This window comes from Arachis ipaensis, chromosome B08 (assembly GCF_000816755.2).
Source record: "Arachis ipaensis cultivar K30076 chromosome B08, Araip1.1, whole genome shotgun sequence".
In the NCBI taxonomy this organism is placed as follows: Eukaryota; Viridiplantae; Streptophyta; class Magnoliopsida; order Fabales; family Fabaceae; genus Arachis; species Arachis ipaensis.
In genome coordinates, this window is record NC_029792.2 from 4926918 (window position 1) to 4944805 (window position 17888).

Sequence of the window (17888 nt, forward strand, 5' to 3'; positions counted from 1 at the left end):
GCAAAAAACCATTTAACTAATATTCAAATATATGATTTATGTAATGTGGAATCTTATATATGTAAATATAGAATACATTATTATAAATTAAAAGAAAAAGATAAAGACCATTATCTTAGTATGTATATAACAAAACTTCCATACTCTGCTAATGAATTTATAATGGGAAGATTTATAAGAGAAATAAATAGAGGAACAATTGAAAATAATTTTGACGGAGCAACTTCTGCAATAAGAGAGGAAATAAAAGAACGTTGTATGCAAGAAGCGACTCAAAAAAGATTTGAAAATATAATTAGAATTTGTTGTCAAGATAATGAAGAAATTCGTAAAAAATATGGTCTTAATAAAAATTTTCAAAGAAAAAAAAATATCAATTTAGAAAAAGAAAATACTATCCAAACTGGAGAAAAAAGAGGTATTTTAGAAAAAGAAATAACAATAAAAACAAAAGACAAAAAAATAACTATTGCCCTAATAAAAAAGAAAATTGTAAGTGTTGGTATTGCTAAGAAGAATGACACTATGCAAATGAATGTCCAAAAAAGAAGGATAAAAAGGACCTTACCAAACAATTAGAAATTGCTAAGTCTTATTTCATGGAACCATTAGAAGAATCAGATGATAATTTAGACTATATTTTTGAATATGTCTTAGAAACAGACTTAGAGACTAAGCAATAATGCTACGTTTATTACTATAAAAATAACAGAAAAGTTTATAAATACTTTCATAGATACTGGAGCAACACAATGCTTTACTAGTACAAATATAAAACTTGATTGGAAAAAATTAGAGAAACCGTTAAGAGTTAGAATAGCTGACAAATCAATACATAAAATTGACCAAAAAGTAGAAATTGTTGAAACATTTATTCAAAATTATATGTTCATTGTTCCATCCATGTATATGTTAGATTCTGGAATGAATTTTATCATAGGAAATAATTTCTTAAAGCTATATTATCCATTCATTCAAGAATTAACATATATAGTTTTAAAAGCTCCACACGATTCATCAATAAATCAAAAATCAAAACGTATAAAAATACCAACTACTACTATAGATAAGATTTTAAAATTTAAAATATTTTCTATATTAGAAACATGTTATTTAAATTTATATTTTCAGATAAATATCCCAAAAAATAATCTTAAAATAAAAATAGAAGAACTTTTGGGTGAAATTTGCACTGATAATCCTTTAGATATTAAAAATACAAATAAATAATTAGTAAGCATTAAATTAAAAGATCCTACAAAGAAAATAAATGTTCCAAATAAAATTCCTTATTCCGTAAGAGATAGAGACGAGTTCTCATTAGAATGTAAAGATTTTTTGGAAAAAGGAATTATAAGATTAAGTAAAAGTTCTCATGTGGCTCCAGCCTTTTATGTCGAAAACAATAATGAAATTAAAAGGAGAAAACGAAGAATGGTAATTAATTATAAGAAGATGAATGAAGCAACTGTTGGTGATGCTCATAAACTTTCAAGAAAAGATTCTATTTTAGAAAAAATCAAAGGAGCAACTTGATTTTCATCCCTCGATGCAAAATCAGGATTTTGGCAACTTCGTTTAGACGAAGAAATAAAGAAATTAACTGCTTTAACTTACCAACAAAAGAATCAACAAGTGTGTTGCTCTATGAATGGAATGTTTTACCATTCGGATTAAAACAAGCCCTAGGTATCTATCAAAGATTTATGGAAGAAAATCTAAAAGAGTTAAATGAATTTGTTTTAGTTTATATTCATGATATATTAATTTTTACAAAACAGGATAAAGAAGATCATCTTCAAAAATTATTAATAGTATTAGAAAGATGTAAAGAAAAAGGATTAGTTCTTAGCAAAAAGAAAGCAAGAATAGCAAAACAAGAAATAGAATTTCTTGGATTAATTCTATCCACTCAAGGAAAGTTAAAACTTCAACCAAATGTTTTAGAAAAGGTAAATTTATTTCCTAATAAAATAGAAGATAGAAAATAATTACAAAGATTTTTAGGGTGTATAAATTATATTTCTGATCAAGGATTTTTAAAGAATATAAGAGAATACACTAAAAACTTATTTCCAAAAATAAGTACTAAAAAAGAATGGAAATGAGAAGAAGATGATAGTATGCAAATTCAAAAAGTCAAAGAATTATGTAAAAAGCTTCCAAAACTTTATATTCCAGAAGAAAATGACTACTTAATAGTAGAAACAGATGCTTCAGACATAACCTGGTCAGGATGTCTAAAAGCTAAGAAAGCTATAAAAAACTTGGAACAAGAAAAAGAATCACTAGATTCTAAATATTCCCCAAAGGAATTACTTTGCAGGTATATTTTAGGGACATTTACACCAGCAGAACAGAGATATACTACTCATGAAAAGGAAACTCTAGCAGCAATTAAAACTCTTAAAAAATAGAAAATTGATTTACTACCCAAAGAATTTACATTAAGGACAGATTCAAGTTACCTAACAGGTTTCATACGATATAATTTAAAAGTTGATTATAATCATGGACGATTGGTAAGATGGCAATTATTTTTGTTACAATATCCAATAAAAATTGAATATATCAAGGGTGACAAAAATATTATTGCAGATACATTAACAAGAGAATGGAGTTCGTTTACAACGCATTAGATCAAGAAATTCAAAAATATGAGCAAGAACACGAAAAATACAAGCATTGTTAGCAAATAAGGACACAGATCCAATCCCTCAAGAAGGCCATTAAAGCAATGAAATCAACACAACAAATAAAACCATCGGAGTTCAGCCAGCTAAGCATGGTGGACAAACTAGGATGAGAAAAAATTTCAGAAAATAAAACAATTATTGAAATTATTAAAAAATCGACCCAAGATAAAAAATATTATGTAATTTATAATGGTCCCATGAAAGGAGTATATGATGCCTGGGAAAAAGCAGCACCATTCACACATCAATCAAAGATAATTCATAAAGGAGAATTTTTAACACTGGAAGAGGCAAAGGAGTCCTTCAGGGAATATGAAGCTCTTCACCCAGAGCAAACCCTAAGAAGAGTAGATAAAGCTCCAATTCAAGCCCAGAGAACAAGAATAATGAGAAACATTTCTACATGGGCTGAAATCAAGGAAAAAAAAGGTCTGTAGATCAAATCTCAAAGAAACCCTTAATATAATTCGGAATTGGACTGAAGAAAAAAGGGCAATTTTGGGATATTATCCTATTGTCAAAGAACAGCTAACAAAGCTGGTCATTTTTCCAGATGCTTCCCCATCTGACACTTATCAGTTTTTTCAGTATGGATTAATTGATACAATTTTAATTTTTAATGATCTAAAAATTATTAGTGAGTTTCCTGCAGGATTCGTTGATGCAATAAAGAGATTTAAAAATATGATTGACAATGTAAATCCAAGGGATGTATCCCTAAAATTTACAAATAGTCAACCTATTTTTAATGAAGAAGAATGCTTGGTTCTAGCATACCAAGTAATATTCATGTCCATTTTTTCAAAAAATTTTCAACCAATTGATCAAATTCAAGATTTAACAAGTTACAGTCATGAAGGAAGACTAGCCAGCACATTAGCAAGGGTCTTTGTAAGAACTCAAAAAATAACGAAGGAATCTCACACAAGAATTAATTATAAAAGTAAAAATACTCTGCATGTGTCCAGTAAAAGAAATGAAATTGAAGAAAGAGAAATGAGACTCTTGGTGAAATTTGAATCAACATTCTACAATTTATCTGGACTTTTAGAAAAGCTCCCTGAAGGGATAAAAAGGAATCTCTACTATTTGATAAAAGACAGAAAAGACCACAAGTGCTAGCTATGCGCCTCGGAAATATATGAAGAAAGCAATAATGAAATGTGATCCACCCACATGATAAAAGAGGAGGACAGTGCATCTGAAGCATCCCTCCACATTATTGCATAATGGCATAAGCGCTTAGGTCATAAAGCACCAATAATGTAGCTGGTGCAAGATAGTAAACAATGAAGTAAGCAATGGCGTCATAAGGGTAAGGATGGGAATTGTTCATCAGACCCAACCATTATAAATAGATTGCTTAGGCAATTGCTGAAAGTATCAGAAAACAGAAAGCAGAAGGCTAAGAGTACTCATATGCTAGGAGAGCAAAGAGGAAGCTGCCGAGGCGATTCTGTAGTCTGACAAAGAATTCCCTTAGGAAAAAATAGTTTTAAACTCCCCTCTGGAGTTAATATCTACAATCTCCCCTTTGGAGATAAAAACACCTTATGTAAAATATACTAAATAAAGGAAATTTTTCTCCAGAAAGGTACATTTTTATCCTAGTCTCTTAGTTATGAATTATTTAGAAAGCCTAGAATTAACGGAAGAATCTGATTATTATAGATTAACTGCTTTATTAGATAATGAAAAACAGGTTGTTCTAAAAAAGAACTAAATCTCAAATCAAATGAAAATTTTAATAAACAAAGTCTTTTAAAAGAAGTTTTTAATAGAAAAAATATAATATACTATGAAAAAATTCAACTTGAAACCCCTGTAAAAATAAAATCTGCTAATGGAGAACTTGAAATAGCTTTGATAAATGATGAAGAATTGAGTAAATAGATTGAAAAAATTAAGGATCAACAAAAAAGATCTAAAATTGGATGGATTCATATTAGTACCATACAAGTCTTAATCAAATCTACATAAATGAAAGGAATTAATTCACCAATAAGTTTAGCAATCTGTGACAAAAGAATTACTGATGACCCAATAGATCAAATAATTGGAATTGTTCATGAAAATTTGGCAAATGTAAATGTTAAATTTAATGCCCATCTTGGATATGTCATACCTTTATCAACTGAAAATCTTGGAAAATCTATAAGTTTAGCTTATAAATTTCATAGAAAAAGTTTAATGGAACAAGATGATGAACTATTTTCAATTACATATTCAATAAATTATGCTTTAACAAATAGCCATCATAGTATAGTATTTAAAAACAGAGAAAGAATTTATGTCGATGAATTATTTCAGAAAATTGTAAAAATAGAAATACTAAAATATAAAGCTATTGAAAACCCAGTTATATGATTAAAAGAACCATCAAGAAGATCGTTTTCATCAAATTTTCAGATAAGTGAATCTAAAATCAATAGTCTTTTAAGTTTATCTAAATTAAAAATTAAAGAAGAAAACTCTGAAATAAGAGAATTAACAAAAAAGGTCGAAAAATTAAATGAAACCCTAAATATTAAATTATGACAATAGATAAGGAAGAAATATATGTAACTTATCAAGATAAGAAACAAGAGCTCTTTGAAAGAGAGAATCGTTTGAATTATTTGCAGTTTTCTGAAATAAATCAAAGAAGATTTGAAGCTCTAAAAATAATCTATAACAAGCTGAAAAAAGAAGTTGAAGAGCTAGAAAAATTAATAGAATCTCTAGAAAATAGTCATGAATCGATGATAGAGTTTGCAGAAATTCTAAAATAAATAATGTTAAACAAAACTATTTTTAGGAATTATAATAAGATTAGCTAATTTATGAAGCATAAAAAGATTGAAAAACCAAAAAATAAAATAAAAAGGAAAAGAGCGAAAAAATTAAAAAATAAAATAAAGGAGTATAAAAAAGAATTAAATAATCTTCAGGACGAAATTGATGATCTTATAATAAAAAAGATAGAAATAAGAATAATTATAAACAAGTTTGAATTAAATTTAGAAAATTTATAAATGCCTGGAAAACCATATTATGATTTAAAAGAATTAAAGCTGTTGAAAGAAAAGATGGAGAATGAAATTGAAAAATTAGAAAGATATTTAAAAACAAGAGAAAGCTAGAAATACAAGAAGTTATTGAGGATTTAAGAAATTATATTAAAGAAAAAGACAAACAGATAAAAGATTTTATATATAATAATCCATGTAAAAAGGAATATTATAATTATGATAGAAATTAGAACAGAATTAAAAAATTATAAATATGAAATTAGAATTCTAAATATACATCAAGGACTAGTAATAAATAATCATATAACAAATACAAGAGAAATTGTAGAAATGGTTAATACTTCAGATTATGAAGTTGCAAATTATTTTTATCAAAATCCTTTGAATAGAGCACCACCAATTGAATCTATACAAATTATAAACTTATTCGAGGCAAAATATGAAGAGTTAGTAGAAATTTCGAAAGAACAATTAAAAGAAAAGTCGAAAATGAAAAATTGGAGGAGATATCTGGAATTATATAGGGTTTCATATTAAAGGAACTGTAAGAGATTATATGACATCAATAGAAAACCAAATAATAGAAGAATTAGCAACAAAAACAACAATTTATGATAAGATATTACATATAATGATGATTCTATATAGAAAATTTTTCAGAAAAAATATTATAGATCATAGACAAGAAGTTTATAATAAAGAATATCAAGAAGCAAAAAATCATTTAGCTAATATTCAAATATATGATTTATGAAATGTGGAATCTTATATATGTGAATATAGAATACATTATTATAAATTAAAAGAAGAAGATAAAGACCATTATCTTAGTATGTATATAACAAAACTTTCATACCTGCTAATGAATTTATAATGGGAAGATTTATAAGAGAAATAAATAGAGAAACAATTGAAAATAATTTTGGCGGAGCAACCTCTGCAATAAGAGAGGAAATAAAAGAACGTTGTATGCAAGAAGCGACTCAAAAAGTTTTCAGGTTTTTCAATTTCGACTTTTCTTTTAATTCTTCTTTCGAAATTTCTACTAACTCTTCATATTTTGCCTCGAATAAGTTTATAATTTGTATAGATTCAATTGGTGGTGCTCTATTCAAAGGATTTTGATAAAAATAATTTGCAACTTCATAATCTGAAGTATTAACCATTTCTACAATTTCCCTTGTATTTGTTATATGATTATTTATTACTAGTTCTTGATGTATATTTATAATTCTGATTTCATATTTATAATTTTTTAATTCTGTTCTAATTTCTATCATAATTATAATATTCTTTTTTACATGAATTATTATATATAAAATCTTTTATCTATTTGTCTTTTTCTTTAATATAATTTCTTAAATCCTCAATAACTTCTTTTATTTCTACACTTTCTCTTGTTTCTAAATATCTTTCTAATTTTTCAATTTCATTCTCCATCTTTTCTTTCAACAGTTTTAATTCTTTTAAATCGTAATATGGTTTTCCAGGCATTTATAAATTTTTTAAATTTAATTCCAACTTGTTTATAATTATTCTTATTTCTATCTTTTTTATTATAAGATCATCAATTTCGTCCTGAAGATTATTTAATTCTTTTTTATACTCCTCTATTTTATTTTTAATTTTTTCACTCTTTTCCTTTTTATTTTATTTTCTAGTTTTTCAATCTTTTTATGCTTCATAAATTAGGTAATCTTATTATAATTCCTAAAAATAGTTTTGTTTAACATTATTTATTTTAGAATTTCTGCAAACTCTATCATCGATTCATGACTATTTTCTAGAGATTCTATTAATTTTTCTAGCTCTTCAACTTCTTTTTTCAGCTTGTTATAGATTATTTTTAGAGCTTCAAATCCTCTTTGATTTATTTCAGAAAACTGCAAATAATTCAAACGATTCTCTCTTTCAAAGAGCTCTTGTTTCTTATCTTGATAAGTTACATATATTTCTTCCTTATCTATTGTCATAATTTAATATTTAGGGTTTTATTTAATTTTTCGACCTTTTTTGTTAATTCTTTTATTTCAGAGTTTTCTTCTTTAATTTCTAATTTAGATAAACTTAAAGGACTATTGATTTTAGATTCTCTTATCTGGAAATTTGATGAAAACGATCTTCTTGATGGTTCTTTTAATAATAGAATTGGGTTTTCAATAGCTTTATATTTTGGTATTTCTATTTTTATAATTTTCTGAAATAATTCATCGACATAAATTCTTTCTCTGTTTTTAAATACTATACTATGATGGCTATTTATTAAAGCATAATTTATTGCATATGTAATTGAAAATGGTTCATTATCTTGTTCCATTAAACTTTTTCTATGAAATTTATAAGTTAAACGTATAGATCTTCCAAGATTTTCAGTTGATAATGCTATAGCATATCCAAGATGGGCATTAAATTTAACATTTATATTTGCCAAATTTCCATGAACAATTCCAATTATTTGATCTATTGGGTCATCAGTAATTCTTTTGTCACAGATTGCTAAACTTATTGGTGAATTAATTCCTTTCATATATGTAGATTTGATTAAGACTTGTATGGTACTAATATGAATCCATCCAATTTTTGATCTTTTTGTTGATCCTTAATTTTTTCAATCTGTTTACTCAATTCTTCATCATTTATCAAAGCTATTTCAAGTTCTCCATTAGCAGATTTTATTTTTATAAGGACTTCAAGTTGAATTTTTCTATAGTATATTATATTTTTCTATTAAAAACTTCTTTTAAAAGACTTTGTTTATTAAAATTTTCATTTGATTTGAGATTTAGTTCTATTTTTAGAATAGCCTGTTTTTCATTATCTAAAAAAGCAGTTAATCTATAATAATCATATTCTTCCGTTAATTCTAGGATTTCTAAATAATTCATAACTAAGAGACTAGGATAAAGATGTACCTTTCTGGAGAAAAACTTCCTTTATTTAGTATATTTTACATAAGGTGTTTTTATCTCCAAAGGGGAGATTGTAGATATTAACTCCAGAGGGGAGTTTAAAACTATTTTTCCTAAGGAAATTCATTGTTAGACTACAGAATCGCCTCGGCAGCTTCCTCCTTACTCTCCTAGCATATGAGTACTCTTAGCCTTCTGCTTTCTATTTTCTGATACTTTGTACAATTTTCTAAGCAATCTATTTATTATGGTTGGGTCTGATGGACAATTCCCATCCTTATCCTTCTTATGACGTCATTGCTTACGTCATTGTTTACTATCTTGCACCAGCTACATTATTGGTGCTTTATGACCTTAGCGCTTATGTCATTATGCAATAATGTTGAGAGATGCTTCAGATGCACTGTCCTCCTCTTTTATCATGTGGGTGGATCCCATTTCATTATTGCTTTCTTCAGATATTTTCGATCGAGGCGCATAGCTAGCACCTGTGGTCTTCTCTGTCTTTTATCAAATAGCAGAGATTCCTTTTTATCCCTTCAGGGAGCTTTTCTAAAAGTCCAGATAAATTGTAGAATGCTGATTCAAATTCCACCTAAGAGTCTCATTTCTCTTTCTTCAATTTCATTTCTTTTACTGGATGCAAGCAGAGTATTTTTACTTTTATAATTAATTCTTGTGTGAGATTCCTTCGTTATTTTTTGAGTTCTTTCAAAGACTATTGCTAATGTACTGGCTAGTCTTCCTTCATGACTGTAAATTGTTAAATCTTGAATTTGATCAATTGGTTGAAAATTTCCTTAAAAAACAGACATGAATATTACTTGGTATGCTGAAACCAAGCATTCTTCTTCTTCATTAAAAATAGGTTGACTATTTGTAAATTTTAGGGATACATCCCTTTGATTTACATTGTCAATCATATTTTTAAATCTCTTTACTGCATCAACGAATCCTGCAGAAAACTCACTAATAATTTTTAGATCATTAAAAATTAAAATTGTATCAATTAATCCAAACTGGAAAAACTGATAAGTGTCATATGGGAAAGCATCTGAAAAAATAACCAGCTTTGTTAGCTGTTCTTTGACAATAGGATAATATTCTAAAATTGCCCTTTTTTCTTCAGTCCAATTCAGGATTATATTAAGGATTTCTCTGAGATTTAATTTACAGACCCTTTTCTTTTCCTTGATTTCAGTCCTTGTAGGAATGTTTCTCATTATTCATGTTCTCTGGGCTTGAATTGAAGCTTTATCTGCTCTTCTTAGAGTTTGCTCTGGGTGAAGAGCTTCATATTCTCTGAAGGACTCCTTTGCCTCTTCCAGTGTTAAAAATCCTCCTTTATGAATTATCTTTGATTGATGTGTGAATGGTGCTACTTTTTTTTAGGCATCATATACTTCTTTCATGGGACCATTATAAATTACATAATATTTTTTATCTTGAGTGGATTTTTTAATAATTTCAGCAATTATTTTATTTTCTGAAATTTTTTCTCCTCCTAGTTTGTCTACCATGCTTAGCTGACTCTTATGGTTTTGCTTGTTGTGTTGATTTCATTGCTTCAATGGCCTTCTTGAGGGATTGGATTTGTGTCCTTATTTGCTGACAATGCTTGTATTTTTCGAGTTCTTGCTCATATTTTTTAATTTCTTGATCTAATGCGTTGTAAACGAACTCCATTCTCTTGTTAATGTATCTGCAATAATATTTTTGTCACCCTTGATATATTCAATTTTTATTGGATATTGTAACAAAAATAATTGCCATCTTACCAATCGTCCATGATTATAATCAACTTTTAAATTATATCGTATGAAACCTGTTAGGTAACTTGAATCTGTCCTTAATGTAAATTCTTTGGGTAATAAATCAATTTTTCATTTTTTAAGAGTTTTAATTACTGCTAGAGTTTCCTTTTCATGAGTAGTATATCTCTGTTCTATCCCTGAAATATACCTGCAAAGTAATTTCTTTGGAGAATATTTAGAATCTAGTGATTCTTTTTCTTGTTCCAAGCTTTTTATAGCTTTCTTACCTTTTAGACATCCTGACCAGGTTATGTCTGAAGCATCTGTTTCTACTATTAAGTAGTCGTTTTCTTCTGGAATATAACGTTCTGAAAGCTTTTTACATAATTCTTTGACTTTTTGAATTTGCATACTATCTTCTTCTTCCCATTTCCATTCTTTTTTAGTACTTATTTTTTGAAATAAGTTTTTAGTGTATTCTGTTATATTCTTTAAAAATCTTTGATTAGAAATATAATTTATACACCCTAAAAATCTTTGTAATTGTTTTCTATCTTCTATTTTATTAGGAAATAAATTTACCTTTTCTAAAATATTTGGTTGAAGTTTTAACTTTCCTTGAGTGGATAGAATTAATCCAAGAAATTCTATTTCTTGTTTTGCTATTCTTGCTTTCTTTTTGCTAAGAACTAATCCTTTTTCTTTACATCTTTCTAATACTATTAATAATTTTTGAAGATGATTTTCTTTATCCTCTTTTGTAAAAATTAATATATCATGAATGTAAACTAAAATAAATTCATTTATTAACTCTTTTAGATTTTCTTCCATAAATCTTTGATAGATACCTGGGGCTTGTTTTAATCCGAATGGTAAAACATTCCATTCATAGAGCAACACACTTGTTGATTCTTTTGTTGGGCAAGTAAAAGCAGTTAATTTCTTTGTTTCTTCGTCTAAACGAAGTTGCCAATATCCTGATTTTGCATCGAGAGATGAAAACCAAGTTGCTCCTTTGATTTTTTCTAAAATATAATCTTTTCTTGGAAGTTTATGAGCATCACCAACAGTTGCTTCATTCATCTTCTTATAATTAATTACCATTCTTCGTTTTCCCCTTTTAATTTTATTATTGTTTTCGACATAAAAGGCTGGAGCCGCATGAGAACTTTTACTTAATCTTATAATTCCTTTTTCCAAAAGATCTTTACATTCTAATGAGAACTCCTCTCTATCTCTTACGGAATAAGGAATTTTATTTGGAACATTTATTTCCTTTGTAGGATCTTTTAATTTAATGCTTACTAATTCTTTATTTGTATTTTTAATATCTAAATGATTATCAGCGCAAATTTCACCCAAAAGTTCTTCTATTTTTATTTCAAGATTATTTTTTGGGATATTTATCTGAAAATATAAATTTAAATAACATGTTTCTAATATAGAAAATATTTTAAATTTTAAAATCTTATCTATAGTAGTAGTTGGTATTTTTATACGTTTTGATTTTTGATTTATTGAAGAATCGTGTGGAGCTTTTAAAACTATATATGTTAATTCTTGAATGAATGGATGATATAGCTTTAAGAAATTATTTCCTATGATAAAATCCATTCCAGAATCTAACATATATATGAATGGAACAATGAACCTATAATTTTGAATAAATATTTCAACCATTTCTGCTTTTTGGTCAATTTTATGTATTGATTTGTCAGCTATTCTAACTCTTAACGGTTTCTTTAATTTTTTCCAATCAAGTTTTATATTTGTACCTGCAAAGCATTTTGTTTCTCCAGTATTTATGAAAGCATTTATAAACTTTTCTGTTATTTTTATAGTAATAAATGTAGCATTATTGCTCAGTCTCTGAGTCTGTTTCTGAGACATATTCAAAAATATAGTCTAAATTATCATCTGATTCTTCTAATGGTTCCATGAAACAAGACTTAGTAATTTCTAATTGTTTGGTAAGGTCCTTTTTATCCTTCTTTTTTGGACTTTCATTTGCATAGTGTCCTTCTTCTTGGCAATACCAACACTTACAATTTTATTTTTTATTTGGGCAATAGTTATTTTTTTGTCTTTTGTTTTTATTGTTATTTATTTTTCTAAAATACCTTTTTTTTTTCTCTAGTTTGGATAGTATTTTCTTTTTCTAAATTGATTTTTTTTTTCTTTAAAAATTTTTATTAAGACCATATTTTTGAGGAATTTCTTCATTATCTTGACAGCAAATTCTAATTATATTTTCAAATCTTTTTTGAGTCGCTTCTTGCATACAACGTTCTTTTATTTCCTCTTATTGCAGAAGTTGCTCCGCCAAATTATTTTCAATTGTTCCTCTATTTATTTATCTTATAAATCTTCCCATTATAAATTCATTAGCAGGGTATGGAAGTTTTGTTATATACATACTAAGATAATGATCTTTATCTTATTCTTTTAATTTATAATAATGTATTCTATATTCACATATATAAGATTTCACATTACATAAATCATATATTTGAATATTAGCTAAATGGTTTTTTGCTTCTTGATATTCTTTATTATAAACTTCTTGTCTATGATCTATAATATTTTTTCCAAAAAATTCTCTATACAGAATCATCATTATATGTAATATCTTATCATAAACTGTTGTTTTTGTTGCTAATTCTTCTATTATTTGGTTTTCTATTGATGTCATATAATCTCTTACAGTTCCTTTAGTAATGAAACCCTATATAATTTCAGATATCTCCTCCAAACAATTCACTAAGTTTTGGATTAGTAAAGTCTTCTAATAAGAAGGAAATCAACCAGTTCTCGAAAATTTCTTTTTCATTCTTTTTACAGTCTAAATCGAGCATTCTTTTTCCTTCCAGTTCTTGGATTTTAGGAACATATTTTGATGGTATTTTTGTATACTTTGAATTTTTATTCATAAATCCCTTTTTAAAAGTATAATTTTCAAAACCTGTTTTCCATTTAAATTGAGATTGATTATCCTTAGATGTTCCAGGTTCATTTTTTACTTGTATTGGAATTGCTGGTTTTTCATCACTTGAATAATCTAGGATGTGTTCTTCATTTTCTATATTTTCAGAATTTACTAGTTCTTCTTCTATTTGAAATTCTTGTTCCATAATATTATTTTCTTGAGCCATTTTTAATTGTTTAAAAAGTATTGTAACTTCTTCTAATTTTTTTTTCAATATTCATAATTTTAATGGTGGTTTTACTTTTAGTTCTGTTATGTTGGCTATATTTTGAAATTTTTCTTTTTTGGGATTATCTTTCTGAAAATATTTATTTAATATCTGTTCAATTTCATTTATATTAGGTTCCTCTTTTTCCTTATTTCTTTGAAATTTTATGGATACTAATATTTCTTCAAGCGTATCTACTATAGAATTTAATTGTGGGTTAAAAGTATGATAAAGATGTGGGAAATCATTTCTATGGTAACATTTTTTAGAAACTCCGTGTGAAATATAAGTTTTTTCAGGTTTTTGAAATCCTTCAATAAAACTTATAGTAAAATAAAGATTTTGAGAAAAATCATTTTATATTGATTTTAAGAATTTCGGTGTCATTACAATTAACATTAGTTAAAATTATTAGTTTTTGATCTATTAATTTTGATAATTTAATTATTTCTTCTCTTAAATTTTTTAATTTACTTTTTTTCATTAGGTGACGCTTTTCTTATAAAATGCTATGGTTTTAAGTATTTTATAGTGAAAAGTGTGGCTTAGAATGTATGGTTTAGATCTTGCCACGTAGGCGTCTTTAACAAAAGTTATTTTTGGGATCTTTATCTTAGTAGTGGCCTAATAATATAGTCACAATTTAGGAAATATTATTATTAATAAATACTTCAAGCCCAACTAAAGGGAAAATATATAAGACAAGATCTCAAGGTACATAACTAAAAAGTCAACAACAAAAGTTATATATTGATACATAATCAATTTTATTAAAATATTACATTCATAATTGGTTTGTATTATAACATGACATGTTGATTATCTCAATGGGATGGTAATGGACAAAGTAGGGTAGGATTTGGATTTAACTCTAATTCTATTTGCTGATTGAAAAAATTCCCACTATATTCTACCTGTTTTTAATTTGTGGGTATTCGATCTTATCCACGGGTTACAAAAAAGATGCAGTATTATTATATAACTTAATGATAATTTAAAATAGAACTGATTTTTATGTAAAAAAAAATAACATATTAATCAATTAATGATCTTCTCATAGTAACTAAGGATTTTTTGTATTTAGTGAGAGGTATTTGGTTCACCATCAACTTGAAATATGTTTTTATATAAGTATAAAACATACATATTAGGGTGCGAATTGGTCGGATAGTGTTGAGGCTACTCAACCTGCACAAAAATCCTACTCTACCAGTTACGGATCGGGTTGACAATCATACTCGATCAGATTGGGTCGGTTGGATATCCGCGGATAGGGTGCATGCATGTTGCCACCTCTATTCAACCCGTATATATAAAATTGAAATATCTAATATATCTATTTTAAAAATTGGTTCCGTTAGGTAGACAACGAAAAGTCTGAACAACAAACGTGAATAATGGGCTAAAAAACACTCCATTAAAATTATCTAACAAAAAAATCTCATTTAATAATTCAAAAATTTTAACCATCTATTATACTCTAATTTACCAAAGCACCAGCTTTACCCCCAAATCCTCTATTGTCGCTTGGTTGCCAACTAGCCCTCATCGTCGTCGTCGAGATCCACCTCACCGTCTCTAGTTCATCAACAAGGAACCTCATCGGCGCTTAAGGATAACCATCCACTTAAGGAAAAAAATAATCATCCGCATATTTAGTGAATTGAACATCTAATATATTTTAATTGTGTCTAACTAAACTCATTCAATCAAATAACCATCTACATAAAAATTAAAATAATCATTCACATACCTACTAAAATGACCATCCGACATATTATGGATTGACCACAACAAAGTGAAAATAAGAAAAAGAGGGTCGTGATCAGCAGCACAAACAATAATGCATGCAATCATAAACATGTCATCACTGGAACCAGATTTTCATAATCATTCTCAAGAATAAAGAAGACACAATTGGAATATAGCCGCCCTCCATAAACTTTGTTATTCCATATGAGAAATAAATAGCCTCTATGCAACCGAATACCAATAAAAAAAATAGTTGCTTGCCATATGCTATTCTTTCACTAACTACTATTATCAATGAAACCAACCACGTTGTGATCAGCATATCTCCAATAACTGTAATCTCGTATTTTTGACTTATCTTTTTTGTGGTCTTGAAGGTAGCACACATAATAATGCTTGCAATCATAATAGTAGGGTGGGGCTGCGATGGCGGTGGCTGCGGTGCACGAGAAAAAAACCGCGAAGGTAGATGGTGTTCGGTGGCGCGTGAGGAGGCGCCGCAATGGTGGACGGCATTTGGTGGTGGCTGCGGTGCACGAGGAGAAAGTTGCGATGGTAGATGGCGTTCAACGGCACTGTATCTTGTGATGGTTGAAGCTACGACGCTGTTTCTGTCGTGACGTGATAAAAAGAGAAAACGTAAGTAGGAGAAGAGAAATAATTGAGATGAAATGAGAAGGGGTAAGTATTGTTTTGGTCCCTAACGTTGTGGGTCAGAATTGAAACCGTCCCCAACGTAATTTCCGATTTAGAATCATCCTTAACATTTTTTTTCATATTAAAATCGTCCTTTTAATTTTTTTTGGACAAAAATACCCTTACCACTACTAGCACAATTACTTCCAACACTACCACTACCACCAGTACCAACACCACCACCAGCACCACCACCAACACCAACACCACCACCACCACCACCACCACCACCACCAACACCAATACCACCACCAACACCAAGAACACCAAACAACAGCAACGACACCAAACCAAGAAGCAGAAATAGAAAACAAGAAAGCAGAAGCAAGAAAGCAGGAAAGCAAGAAAGCAGAAACAATATGCAGAAGCAGAAAGCGATGCAGATGAGGCGGCGAGGCGACGAGGTGGCAAGGTGGAGGCGGCGAGGCGGCGAGGCATATGAGGCGGTGAGGCGACGAGGCGGCGAGGTTGCGAGGCAGCGATTAAAAATTTTATTAAAAATGACGATTTTAATATGAAAAAAAATGTTAAGAATGATTCTAAATCGAAAATTACGTTAGAGACGGTTTCGATTCTAACCCTTAACTTTAGAGACCAAAACAATACTTACCCCAAATAAAAATATAATGTGATAGAAGAGATTACGTTATCTAATCCTATTAATTTAAATTTAAAAATTAATTTACTTTCTTTTTTTTAAACCATTATTCACGTTATTTAATATTTATATTATCTCCCAATACTTTTCCTTTAAAAATAAGTTATATATATCGTTTTTCTTTCGACGTTACCATCAGGTAGGATAGCTAATAATTATCACAGTTCATAATATGTATATTTTTCCATGAGAGTGAGCATGAAAAACAAATCTAAAAAAAGTCACAATCTAAGGATCACTATTATTATTATTGTAATCCCAGCAACGAGTTCTAATCTCGCCATCATCTCCAACCAAAACACCAATGCTTCCCATCTTGACAATGGCATTCACAAAGCTTCGTCGAAAGCTCTCAGCATCTGTGGCGAACTTGGAGACCAACCCTTTAGTCGAAGAATCCAGAGCCAACTGCTGGTCAATGAAAAGCACCCCTCTCTTGTTAACGATCTCTTCATAGAATTGATTGTCAAATACAAAAGAAGTGTTCTGATCCAAAAACGTCGTAGGGTTGTTATTATTACTACTACTATTCCCACAAAGCCTCACAAGCTTCTCGTTCAGAGAAGGATCCATTGTTGAGTCTCTACCTTCAAGCCTTTTCCTGAAGAAACCACAATGAGCATAACCAATGGTGTGTGCTCCCATAAGGGTTACCATTTCGCCAAGTGTCATGCCCTTTGATGTAAAGATTTGAAGGGCATGTGACACTGTTGAACTTGGTCCTGGAAGGATCTCTGCGTTTGAAGGATTCGAGACAAACCCGTCGCGTCGGCCGGTGGGAACGGCGTACCATGGACCTCCGGTGATGGAGACGGCGTCTCTTGCTGCCAGCGCAATGATGTCTGCACACGAAACTGTTGAAGGGCACACTTTTTCTAGCTTCTTCTTGGCCTTGTCGATGATCTCGAAACCCCTAACGGTTTCGTTAGCTTCTGCATCTTTCTCAGATTCGTTGTCCTCTGTTGGGTCTATTAATATGGAGGCATCGCAACCCTGAAAACGAAATAATCATCCATGAGACCATGTTTATTTACTCTAATTTTAAAGGTGAAAACTGAGATGATAATTTAATTATATTTGTCTAATTATTTAATTATTTTTAACTATTAACTTCACATCAAATTTGCATGTGAGTTTTTACTAATTTTAAAATTAACCAATAAATTAGCTATTTTATATTTTAATATATATTTTTTATAAGTAATTAATTTATTGACT

The 17888-nt window shown here is 28.7% G+C and overlaps 1 protein-coding gene across 1 annotated transcript in view; it reads right to left on the minus strand.

Moving 5' to 3' along the window:
* The window catches only part of LOC107612225 (peroxidase 44-like), a 2408-nt gene continuing 1289 nt past the window's right edge, over positions 16770-17888 (minus strand). Inside the window, exon 2 of the mRNA XM_016314030.2 lies at positions 16770-17663. Within this exon, the coding sequence (XP_016169516.1) occupies positions 16899-17663 (765 nt within the window). The 3' untranslated portion in view covers positions 16770-16898. The remainder of the gene's footprint in view (positions 17664-17888) is intronic.